The 13415-nt window shown below is 38.2% G+C and overlaps 1 protein-coding gene across 1 annotated transcript in view; it reads right to left on the minus strand.

Annotated features, from left to right (window-relative positions):
* Positions 1–347: 347 nt before the first annotated feature.
* Positions 348–13415, minus strand: part of LOC126353789 (replication termination factor 2) — a 50706-nt gene continuing 37638 nt past the window's right edge. Inside the window, exons 4-5 of the mRNA XM_050002878.1 lie at positions 4540–4798; positions 348–646 (exon numbers count right to left, since the gene is read on the minus strand). Coding sequence (XP_049858835.1) covers positions 441–646; positions 4540–4798 — 465 coding nt within the window. The 3' untranslated portion in view covers positions 348–440. The remainder of the gene's footprint in view (positions 647–4539; positions 4799–13415) is intronic.

Below are 13415 nucleotides of genomic sequence, written 5' to 3' on the forward strand. Positions count from 1 at the left end.
TTACCACTCAGCCAATCAGGCAGATGAAATTTTCAGACCATGGGTATATCTAAAAGTTTCCTTTTATCTTGATTAATACATTGTAGAAAGTCATTGAAAATATGTTGTATGGAAACAGTGACTAAAATAGCAAACAGTGGGAAGTCCAGACTGGAATATCAACAATTATGAAAAGGATAGATTGCAGCACACTGTAAAGATGCTTCTTCAGAGATGAAAGGAAAATACAAACATTCATTCAAGCAGACATCTCATGCCATATGAAAAATATCTCTTGCTGGTCTGGCCAGAGTGCAATCAATCCTTTTCATACTTATTGGATTAAATGACAGTTGATTATGGTACCATTAATTTTAAACTGTTTATTGTGTCTTATTTATGTACAAATTTAAATAAAATACATTAATGCTGGCTTGTAAAAATTATCAATATCAAGTAAATCAGTTATAAAAGGGGTTGTAAGTAATCCAGTGTGCTTTAACTTGCTCATTTGCCTTATGATGAGATGTAAATAGGGATTTGTAGACTTCAGATGCCTTTGGATCCTGTGCCACACTATATGAACTTTTAGTTTTCTTGAAAACTGGATCTTCAATCTGCCCATTACCAGTTCTCTTGAGTGGAACTTTTTCTGAAGGTTTGGTACCTGCAGCAACACAAGTTACATAAACCATATAGATATGTATGGATGACAATGAATAATAATTTAAATACAGAGCACAAGTTGGATATTTCAAGTTTCGGATTAAGGAAGTAAACTATAGTGTTAACCCTTCGGCACTGTTCCCGCTGAGGTTATAAGAGATACAGTATAAGAGTATAAGTATAAGTATATGCAGTATAAGAGAGCATGGTGCTTCTCGCAATACGGTGCATAAGCAACCAGCATTGGTAGAGTACATACACTGTCTGTACCAAAAGTTACGATACTGACTTTATTGCAAGCCTATAAGCCACATCAGCACAGTAACTATGGTTGTAATATGTCACATTTGTTGTGCCGTAAATTCCAAAGGAGCAACATCTCTCATTCAAATGTTCAGAATGTTCTCCACAATGATTTGAAGAATAAAAAAAATGAGCATATCCTGTCCCAAATACATGACTCATAAACAAAAATGACACATGGATGCCTGCCAGGCTTTGATTTTTTCAAGCGAGTTCCACTTGTTTCCCAAGATGAAGAACTGGCTTGTAACGCAGCGCTTTGATGATGACGCGGAACTCCAGGTGGGCATGACTCACTGGCTGAAGTCTTAGGCAGCACAATTTTACAACAAAGATCTTTCAAAGCTTGTCCACTGCTTTGATAAGTGCCGCAATGTGTTTGGTGACTATGTGAAAAAGCAGAATGTCAGTCACTCTTTCAGATGTATATAATAAAATGTATTTCTTGTGCTTAGTTTTTTAATACCAAAATGTTCCCCACTTTCTGAATAGCCCTCATATTCCACGATTTTCCTTTCTCGCTGTAAAATCCTGTAGTCTGGTGAGCAAGAGGAATGATGCTCTCTGCAGTTGAAACAGATGGGAGGAGGGCATATGGAGTATTGTGATGGGATGGATGTGCACAGTCTCAACATGTGATGCTGGAACTACAATGGGAAGACATATGGCCGAACTTCCAGCACTTTAACCACCACACTGGGGGAGGGATATATGGCTTGGCATCACAGTGGTAGACCATCACCTTGACCTTCTCGGGTAATGTGTCACCCTCGAAGGCCAAGAGGAAGGTACCAGTGGCAACCTCCCAAGGGCGAGCTGGACGAAATGAACTCCTTGTTGCTCCAATTTGGTGCACTGCTCATCACAAGACTGCGCAAGAAGGTCCCTGTGGAATATAATACCCTGGGAAATATTTAAGCTCTTATGAGATGTGATAGTAACGGAAACATGCCCAGCTTGTCACAAGCGAGTAATGCCTGTGACTGTGCAGAGGATGCCGTTTTTATCAAGGCTGACCCTGACCGCATTTTGGACAAGCTTACCACTTCCCCAAACTTGTCCTCTAAATGCTCTACAAAAAAACGGAGGCTTCATCAAGACAAAGGAGGCCCCATCAGCTCACGTTCAGACGAGGTACCAGAGCGAATAAGGTTCGCTGCCATCCTTAGCCTGGCGTTCCTCCCATGGTGTGGCCAGCGAGGGGAACGATTTAGGATCACACTTCCTTGCATTGTACTGAGACTTGGAATGCTCAGAGACTGCTGGCATTTTATCAGCAGCAAATGACGACGTGGTACGCTTCATTGTGTCATCTGCCCTGATGCCACCCACTCTGAGCAGGGGCCCTCCCCATGAGCACCACCCAGCTGCAGCACAGGCAACCTGGCAGAATGACCATTGCCACGAGTCCCGATGCCCCAGGGTGACAGGCAACTACTCCTTGGCATATGGCGCAGGCATCAGCAGAGCGATCCCTGTGTGGTCAGGCGGCTACAACCAACAGGGTACATGGCGGCCCCAACACAACAGACTGGCTACACTGCTGGATATTACGTGCAAAGAAGTCCGTAGTGATTGTTGGCACAGAGAACAACACTCCATAGTAGTTGGAGGAAAATGCACCCAGGGAGTCATCCTCGCTCAAGAGATGGACGATGAGCGGGACTGCAATGTCACGACAAGAAAGTGGGCTAAAGCTATCAATGCAAAATGGACACAATGCACCATGTAAGGTGCACTTCCCAAATTGGCTCGCTTTTCAGGAAAATTTTGAAAAATGGAAGTCAAACCCTACAGGGGACCTCCACATAAAGGCCGAAGATGTGAGACTCCTTTTAGTCGCCTCTTAGGGCAGGCAGGAATACCTTGGGCCTATTCTAACCCCCGAGGCTGCAGGAGGGCTAGTAATAGACAAAGAAGGAAAGCAGAAAGGTGGAAGGAGTGCGTAAGAGAGTGTACACAAGGGCGATGTACTTGAGGGCAATGTTAGAGAAATGGAAGAGGACAGAGATGAAGATGAAATGGGTGAAAACTTAAACAGAGCACAGAAAGACCTCAATCAAATCAAGGCTCTGGAAGCAGACAACATTCCATTAGAACTACTGATAGCCTTAGGAGAGCCAGCCATGACAAAACTCTTCCATATGGTGAGTAAGACATATGAGACACATGAAATACCCTCAGACTTCAAGAAGAATATAATAATTCCCATTCCAAATAGAGAAGGTGCTGACAGATGTGAAAATTTTTAAACTACCAGTTTAGCACGTCATGGTTGCAAAATACACACACATTCTTTCCAGAAAAATGGAAAAACTGGTAGAAGCCAACCTCAGAGAAGATCAGTTTGGATTCCGGAGCAGTGCAGTAACATGCAAGGCAATACTGACCCTACGACTTCTCATAGAAGACACGTTAAGTAGAGGCAAACCTACGTTTATACAATTTGTAGACTTAGAGAAAGGTTTTGACAATGCTGACTAGAACACACTCTCTCAAATTCTATAGGTGGCAGGGATAAAATATGGGGAGCCAAAGACTATTTACAATTTGTAGAGAAACCAGATGGCAGTTATAAGAGTTGAGGGGCATTAAAGGGAAGCAGTGATTGAGAAGGGAGCACACAATAAATGAACCAAAAGAAAAAATTGGAATAGGAATTAAAGACCAAGGAGAAGAAATGAAAACTGAGTTTGCCGATGACACAAACTCTGTCAGAGACAGCAAAAGAATTGGCAGAACAGTTGAACAGAATGGACAGTGTCTTGAAATGAAGATATAAAATAAACATCACAAAAAGCAAAATGAGGATAATGGAATGTCAGGTGATGCTGAGGGAAATGACACACTTATAGTACTAGATGAGTTTTGATATTTGGACAGTAAAATAACTCATGATGGTCACTGTAGACTGGCAATAACAATAAAAGTGTTTCAGAAGGAGAGAGATTTGTTAACATTTAGCATAAATTTAAGTGTAGGGAAGTCTTTCCTGGAAGTATTTATACTGATTATCGTGATGTATGGAAATAAAAAAATGGACAATATACAGTTTAGACAAGAATAGAACAGAAGCTTTCGAAATGTAATGCTACAGAAGAATGCTGAAGATCATGTAACTTATGAGGAAGTACTGAATAGAACTGGTGAGAAAAGGAATTTGTCACACAACCTGACTAGAAGTAGGGATCAGTTGGTAGGCCATGTTCTGAGACATCAAGAGTTCACCAATTCAGTACTGGGGATAAATATCGTAGAGGGAAAACAAGAGATGAATACATAAGCCAATTCAGGAAGATATAGGTTGCAGTAATTCCTTGTAAAATTGAGACTAAAGTAGAAACTGGAAACACTCAATGTCAACTATCAACTGAAGAATTTTAAGCTGAATTTTGGCAAGAAATTAGAAAACTTCCTCTGAAATAAATTGTAGTCACTGCCCTCATATTCCAGGCACCTAAAATTTGTAAAATAAAATCTTATGATGCAAAGATGGTTGCTGATCACAAGCAATGTAGATATATTATGATGTTATGAATAATATATGGATCTAAGATATTGTTTTAATACAAAAAAAATTAACAAACCAACCATTCTGTTTATTCAAGATCTTCAGTGACCCAGCATCTAATTTACAATTTTCAACTGGTGTTTCTTGTTTTTCTTCGGCATTTTTCTCATTTGAAGTGCTAGATGTAGCTGTTTCTGGCATCTTCTTTGCCTCTACATGAGCTTTCTTTCCAGCTTTAATTTTTGCATGTCTCTTCTCCAGCCTTTCTTTCATTAGGGGCATATCTTCTTCTACTGGATTAAGGATAACAACATCAGCATCACTAAACTGTTTCTGGCACTGTAAAAAAAAAGAACAAGTTGTCAACAGAAAATAAAAAATGGACAAAAAATGGCCACCTATGACTCCAATCTCACATAATTTCATAAAATTTCATACTGGGCTGTGCAAACATGGTTTTAATGTTCAGATCAGAGCAAAATGTCCAGACTTTCATACATATTATAATAAATAAAAAAAGAAGAGAATGGAAAATTTATTCCAGCCGCTTAAATAGGTCAGTTTCCAGACTGTGCATGCTCTATAATAAGCCAATAAAGCATCATGATAGTATTTAAGTCAACTTTCTGATTTCTCTTAGCCATGGCCAACAACAGGAAATATTATTGCAATATTACCACTGTAATTAATAGCACTTACTGTCAACAACTCCGCTTTCATCAACAGTTGCAGACAAGAGACAAAACACTATGTACACTGGTTTAAAACCTAAAAGCATAATACTGCCTCTAGTTCTCAATGACTAAATGAACATGTCAATAGTGAACAGGTAAATGGCATCCATAATGATGTCAAGCTATCAAACTGACTGACTGACTGACTAATTAATTGGAGATTGTCACTGATGTCCAAGGAGATACACCAGCATCCATGTCTTCATTCACTTCATTAATAATGTTTAATAAAACTTTCAAGGATTTGGAATGAGTCAAAGTAAAAGTTAAAAAAATATTTATCAGCAGTTGTAATGAAGGAAGAAAGGGTTGATTCAATGTCCCATTGATGACAAGGTCATCAAAGATAAACCTCAAACTTGGAATAAACAAGGCTGGAGAAGGTAAGTTGTTAGGATTGTTCTTTTGAAAACAAGCATTATCATTTGCCTTAAGTGACTTCAGTAAACAACAGTAAGTCTAGTCTAGATGGAGAGCGGGGATTTGAAACCATCATCTACGAAATGAGAATTCAAAATATGAAGCTCTGAGCCACTTCGTCAGCTGTTGAAAACTGCATCAGTAATTAACCACGGTTAAACTGCAACAAATTACCTGTTTTGACGGAAGCTCATTTTTCAGGGTGTGTAGGCGGACAAGGAAAAAAATTACCCGGATTTTTCCCGGTTAAAAAATATGTTTTCTCCCTGGTTTTTTCCATGCTAAGTGACAGCATACTTTCCCTCGGAATTGCAAAAGTTATCAATCCTTTGAATGGCTATGGTTTTATACACAGGTGTAGAATTTTTCGGCACTTCAGAAAACGAAACTTAGGGGGAAAAAAAACACTTTGACGTGCAGCAGCACGTACACTGCGTATTTTCGTATTACGGAAGTATGAAAGCGAATTCCACCAAACACCCAAGCTATTTTCCGAAGCATTGAAATCAAGTTGGCGATTCACTTTTATAAGCCAGTCACAGCTCATGTCACGTGATGTCGCCAGCCAATGACAGCGGACATTCAAAGTATAGGACACGTGATGTAGTCAGCCAATAGATACATCACTGTTAAGTAGTGCGAACACACAAATAGGAAAAATTAGTTGTTTAAATTATTATACATAGTGTTGCTACATGTAAAACAAAGCTTTCACATGTAATATTGGCCTCTAAGGTTTGTGGGGACATAGAATCACCGGCTCACACCCAAATAATATCACTACCCTACCACAGAGAGAACAGCTGTATCTTTGCCAGATCAGTTCTCTGTAGTAAGCACTCTATGCTACACGCACTGTGTATACGCTGCATCATAGTAAGTGACGGGAGTGCAAGTGATTATTTATCATCGTAATTACCATGTCCGCTCTCCTACCTATGGAGTAACAAGCTGCAAGACAAGCTAAGCTTCCACACATAATTTTGATCTTTCTTGCGTGTGTTACACTTTCAGATACATCACACTAATGTCCCAGTAAAATTTTTAATAACGACATAAATGTCTGATCTTCTGGGTTCTTCTTCTAAATGGCTCATTCTCAGAGTTGATATTTAAATGAGAGTCAAATGTTCTATGATTTAAGAAATTCATCATACATTGTCGTACATAATTCATCTTGCGTAAAAGGAAAATTACTTTGAAAGTAATCTAAACCAAAATTCGCAATATTTTCCGTGACCTGTTAAAAAACAGGTTTGTTTCAGCAGTTGCCAAAGGGCATCATAACAGCTGCCATAGCGCTTGCGCAGCTATGACGACGTAGGAAGCCCACGTGTTTGTACATGTAAAACATTAATTAAAATATCTTACATTATGTCATAAAAGAAACAAGACATCAGAGAATACTCCAAGAGCATTGGAATTTCATGACCCATGCTAAAATGCATAATTCGGCTTATCTTGCGTATTCGCATGTCCAGATTACCAATGAAGTAGGCCCTGACATGATATTAAGCTTTTCAGATTGGTTTTCGGGATGTAAATTTTCTTGGAGTACCAGTACTGTATTATCTCATATTTGGTTCTTTATTATGGCATAATCCCATATGTGCTAGAAGATGAAAACATGCACATGAAATGCAGTGAACGGTTGAAACTAGGCAATAGCATGGAATTAAACACTTTGTTTCAAATAAATTGACTGCCTCAGTGGAAAAGATTGATAAAAGCCAAATTTCTTTAGCAAACCGACAAAAATAACTTCATTGTTCTACAAGGAGATTAATGCTCAACTGTCAGAAAGGTGGAAATAAGATAAGGTCTGAAACTAACAACATTTAAGCACTCCGTAATTATGTAAATGTACTTTAATTCACATAACAGCTCCCGGCCACAGATCTGTTTTGTTTTCATTTGACGCAAGAGCAGTAAAAGAAGAGGAAACAGCAAAATCACTAAACATAAACACAGGTCACTTGGAGGCTACCCACCTCCCAACTACAACTCAGACTGCTCTGCACATCTGCCCCAGATCTACGATATTTCTGCCCCCCCCCCCCCCCCCCCCCCAGCATTTGGGATAGAACTACAAAAATTTTAAAAATCGATTTTTCAAAAAAAGGTTCATTTTGTAGTGTACATCTTTCCAAACAGTCAGAAACATAAAAAACATGGGTTCGAGAAAATGTAAGACATATTATTTGGCCTTAAGTGTGCGGAAGTGGCAGTGCCACACTTCTCCACTCAGCATTCTTCTATCACACGTCACTGTATTTCACTCTGTGGAATTCAAACGTGTATATTTTGTAATGGATGATATCAAATTATATTTACAACAATGGAAATTAAAATGTCCTGTGGCACCTCTCCTCCTCCCAATCGGCCAGATTGATATCCTGCCTATTAGCTAATAACTTACTGTTTTGTGTGACATAAAATTAAGTATAGGATACATAAAACCATTTTTTTTCTCTCTGATCTTTCTCCAGCTTTACAAGGCATGCTTTCCTTTTTATGAAAGAATCTATTACCTCATCGAAGTTCGTCAAACGTTTCGCTACATGAAAAAACGAAATGTTGTTGTCCAATACAGAAAAAGCTGTTAATACAAATAATACCCAAGACTGTGTGGCTTCTTGATCCGATTACATGTATTTTTTCACTGTCTGCTAGATAAAATGAAATGGGCCTGTCTAATATTGCAGTAATTGTAACACACACCAAATAAACGAGGCTGTTCTGGCACAAATGGTCATTTTTATAACACTACAGAATATAATTCACGAAGTACAAATATCAAATGCCTATTAGGCCTACTACAAGCAAAAAGCTTTTTGTTAGGAAATAGTTCCACATTTCATTCATACACTCCAGCATCTCAAGCATGAGATCGAAAAGTAGCAGCATGAAATTTTTGAATAAATTTGGAATTGTCATACTCTTCCATAATTGTGTGATGACCCCGTTTCTTCTCTTTTCTGGTTCTAACAACCAATCTTGTAATAACTTATTCTGTAAATATTCCTGCCACTGTCAAAACTTATTCTCCAGTTAACTTCACTAACACTGCCAGTACTACCCACGTTTATTCTCCAGTTAGGTGTTATTACGTATTCTTACAACGCATTTTCCGCACTACTCCCAGAATTGAACTTGAGTGGCTGCTAGCCCAGGACTGAACAAATGGCCCTTAATAGTGTAGCGATCTGGTCAAAACGTTTTTGTCAAAATTTCATTTTCTTGGATACACTGAGGAGATAACGCGTAATGTTTCTTATCTGTTATTCCTGTTTGTTGTTTATTTCCGCTCTGGTAGTCTGAATCTACAGATTTCGCTAGTAACTGTAACAAAGCTGATCATTCACAAACCCACACCCACATAACAAACGGCGACTGGTATTCACCCATTCGGCTTTATTCCGCTCAGCTCACCCAGCCCAATCCCCTTTTGTCTGCAGTAAAGTTTATTTCTAGATGTGACCGGGACTCCTCTGGCAGAGACATAACATACACTACGTATGCATTCATTAATTCACAAATCAACTTAGAATGTGTTCAAAAATATTAATAAATCAGCAGTGATGCATTTCAAAATAAAATGAATAATCGAAAGACCAATGTGCGCTCCCGCTGGATGCTAGGCTTTGTGAAATAAGGTTTTTTTCCTCAAGAATATGAACTTTGTGCCCCCCTCCCCTGAAAGTGGCGCCCGGGCCAGACACCATGGTTTGCCTCCCCGGCCCAGAGATTAGGGCCTGCTGCGCATGCATGAAGCTGGCAGCTTGGGCGCGTCAGTAAGATTTTATCAACTGGGTGGTTCCTGCTACTACTGTTTACACAGCTAACAGACACACTTCTGTAGCCGGAAGTAGGAGAAGGAATTACTCACATGCGATTCAACAGTGTGTGTGCATGAGCCCTCTTGCAACTGCTCAATCAAATCTAATGTAAACAGTTGTGACGTCACACTCATCATACACAAATTTTTTGTTATGTAGCATTGCATGGTCTTCCTAAAGTCTTTGACACATCTTGCTGTTGGTAGACACTTGTATGAGCACTGTGTTTTGTTGTAGTATGTGGCGCATTTCCTTTGCAACTGAAGTTTTATGCAATTATGTCACATGACGACATGATGGAGACTGTGGCTGTTGTTTGAAGACAAATGTTGATGGTGTTAGGACGGCAACCAGCCACAAATTTACTTTCAGTTCCTTTATTCAAAGGCTACCATTACCGGTTTTGAACCGTTGTGATTCATCCTCAGACGGTTTACATGCTTTCTTTATGACATGTGGTGTGTTTTTACAGATTAATCATCCTAAAATATAAATAATACATAATTATAAACACTCCACACACAGATGGTTGCGTTACAGATTTTCGTTGCATGTGACTTACGTGAAATGTCGATTTCGAGTGTATGTTTTCATAAAATTCATCCAGCAGATGTAAATGCATTCCCACTGCATTCTTATTGCTGCACACATAAATTGTTCTCACTGAACACTTAAGATTTGTCACTGAGATGATTTCTATCACGCACCACATGTTTTGATACATACAAAGAGCTTACAAACATACGAGTATCAGATGCTATGATATATCGTAGCATTTGACGATGATGTCCTATGTTTGGAAATGATCATATATTCATTTAGACAACTGTAATGCATTTTACACTAATACAGAGACATTGATTTTTTTTAGTTGATATTGCTAAAATAATTATAATAGAACTGTATAGGTAAAATAGTATATGTTTAATTATATTTAGCATCATGAGAATTATAGTAACATATAAATTTGCTACTTGATCTGCAGATAGGTGTACTAATATTATTTGCTTTGGAGGCTGGAAAGTAATTTTTGGAAATTTTTCAGGAAAGGGGTGTTAGCTAACTCTGTCCATTTAGGATATAGTCTGGGGTGGTGTTTGTGTGTGTGTGTGTGTGTGTGTGTGTGTGTGTGTGTGTGTGTGTGTCTAATTCTTCTAATATTTTCATAGCGGCTCCTTTTTCTGCTAGATGCAAAATTTAAGTTTTCCTCAATGTTTCCCACTGAATGGTTTTCGTCAGCAATATGGGCTGCAAATGCTGATTTGTTCAAGTTACCAAGTCTGAGAGCATCAATGTGTTCTTTGTACCTAATTTCAAAACTTCTACCTGTCTGTCCAATGTAGAATTTTGGGCATGTATCACATTTGAGTTTGTATATTCCGGATTTACGGTAGGTACTCTTGGAGGTATTTAGATCATGGATTACTTTTTGTTGTAATTTATTATTTGTGGAAAAGCGGATTGTGATATTTTTCTTCTTTTTAAATAAGTTTCCTATTTGGTATGAAAGTGGGCCTATGTATGGGAGAGTAGCATATTTAGGTTTGGCTTCAGTGGCACACTGATTTGGCTTGAAGTGACTGCTGTGAAGTGGATCGGTGGTTTTTGTCTGTATTTTGTTGTAGAGTTTTTCTATCATTGTGGGTTTCTATCCTTTATTATGAGCAACTGTTTTAATTATATTGATTTCATTTTGTTGGTCTGTGTCACTCATTGGTACTTTTTTTTAATTTGGTAAGCATCGTTCTGAAATATGCCATTTTTTGTTGGCGGGGGTGGCAAGATGAGTTGCTAATACTGACATCTGTGGTGGTAGGTTTTCTGTAAATACTAAATTGATGTTTATTGTTACTATTGCAAATTTTCAGATCAAGAAAGTTAATGCTTTTATTAGTTTCACGTTAAACTGTAAATGTAATATTTTTGTGCATTTTGCTTATTTCTGCTGCTAATGTATCTATCTCATTGCTTGTACCATCAAAAAGCAAGATTGTATCATCAACATATCTTCTGTAGTAAAATATTTTGTTTGAGAAGTGCTGGTTGGATGAGAAGAACAAACAACTCAAAAATTTTTGCATCTAGCAGAAAAAGGAGCCACTATGAAAAGATTAGAAGAATTAGAAATACACAAACACAAAAACACCACCCCAGACTATATCCTTAACAAAAAAAAAACACCACCCCTTTCCTGAAAAATTTCCAAAAATTACTTTCCAGCCTCCAAAGCAAATAATATTAGTACACCTATCTGAAGATCAAGTAGCAAATTTATATGTTACTGTAATTGTCATGATGTTAAATATAATTAAATAATATACTATTTTACCTATACAGTTCTATTATAATTATTTTAGAAATATCAACTAAAAAAATTCAATGTCTCTGTATTAGTGTAAAATGCATTACAGTTGTCTAAATGAATATATGATCATTTCCAAACATAGGACATCATCGTCAAATGCTACGATATATCATAGCATCTGATACTCATATGTTTGTAAGCTCTTTGTATGTATCAAAACAAGTGGTGCGTGGTAGAAATCATGTCAGTGACAAATCTTAAGTGTTCAGTGAGAACAATTTGTGTGTGCAACAAGAAGAATGCAGTGGGAATGCATTTACATCTGCTGGACGAATTTTATGAAAACAAACACTCGAAATCGACGTTTCATGCAAATCACATGCAACGAAAATCTGTAACGCAACCATTTGTGTGTGGAGTGTTTATAATTATGTATTATTTATATTTTAGGACGATTAATCTGTAAAAAACACACCACATGTCATAAAGAAAGCATGTAAACCGTCTGAGGATGAATCACGATTCGAAACTGGTCACGGTAGCCTTTGAATAAAGGAACTGAAAGTAAATTTGTGGCTGGTTGCTGTTCTAATACCACAAACTGAAGTTTTATTTACTTTTTTTCCCTCTCATTCATGTTTTATTGTTGCAGTGTTGTTATGCAGTAGCGAGGTACAGTAACATCCTTTGTTAGCGTATCGGTTCTTACCAGCCGAAATTACAAAAATTTAACTGAAAACTAAAACAACTAAAAATTCCCAGAATTCTAAAAACATCCCACGTTTTTGCTGGTTTTCTCCCAGATGAAAAAATCCCGGGTTTTGCCCGGCTCTCCCGGGTCGTATACACCATTTTTTAACATGGTAAAATGTATAGGAATACTTCTGCACCAGAACATGTAATAATCAGGTTGCCCACTCTTATGGCCAAACAGGCAACCAGATAAATAGGATTGCTGTCAGGCAACAGATGTCACAGGCAATGCTCACTGACCATCACGTCATGGAATTGGCAATGTTATGTGTGTGTGTTTTCAGAATCAGTTCAGTTGCAGATATAATGTTCTTCTCAACTTCTTTGAATTTAATCAGTTAGTTTACTGAAACTTACTAAACATACATTCTATCCACACAATTACAAGCACAAACCATGTAACTGTACAAGCAGCTTGTAAAGCCCCTTACTAAATTTACCTAAGGCTAATTTAATGGCCTACCTTGTTTCCTGCTAAGCTCTTTTATGGTTGTTATTTGCATGTCAGTAAGGTCATTGTGATTCCCTCTGTTTCCTGCTTATCATTCACTAGCAACAGCAGAAATTAATTTGTACAACTGGAAGCAATAGACCCCGAGCTGTAGTGCTAGAGTTGCATCTGGCATAAGTAGACAGGCACGCACTACATTACTGTTCTGTTTACAGCCTTATTCTCTGATCAGACTGGTCATCATCATCATCATCATCATCATCATCATCATCATCATCATCATCATAAGTTGACGTGCTCATTGCTGAGTGTTGTGACCCAATGATACAAGTGTTGCCATCCCAGACGGTTGCCAGCTTCTCTTAGTGCCTGCTGAAGAGGTGGACCAGAGATCTTCTTCACCTGATCTATCCATCTGCTCGCTGCTCTTCCTCTCGGTCTCGTGCCCTCGATA

The sequence above is a fragment of the Schistocerca gregaria genome, chromosome 3, assembly GCF_023897955.1.
Source record: "Schistocerca gregaria isolate iqSchGreg1 chromosome 3, iqSchGreg1.2, whole genome shotgun sequence".
Lineage (NCBI taxonomy): Eukaryota > Metazoa > Arthropoda > Insecta > Orthoptera > Acrididae > Schistocerca > Schistocerca gregaria.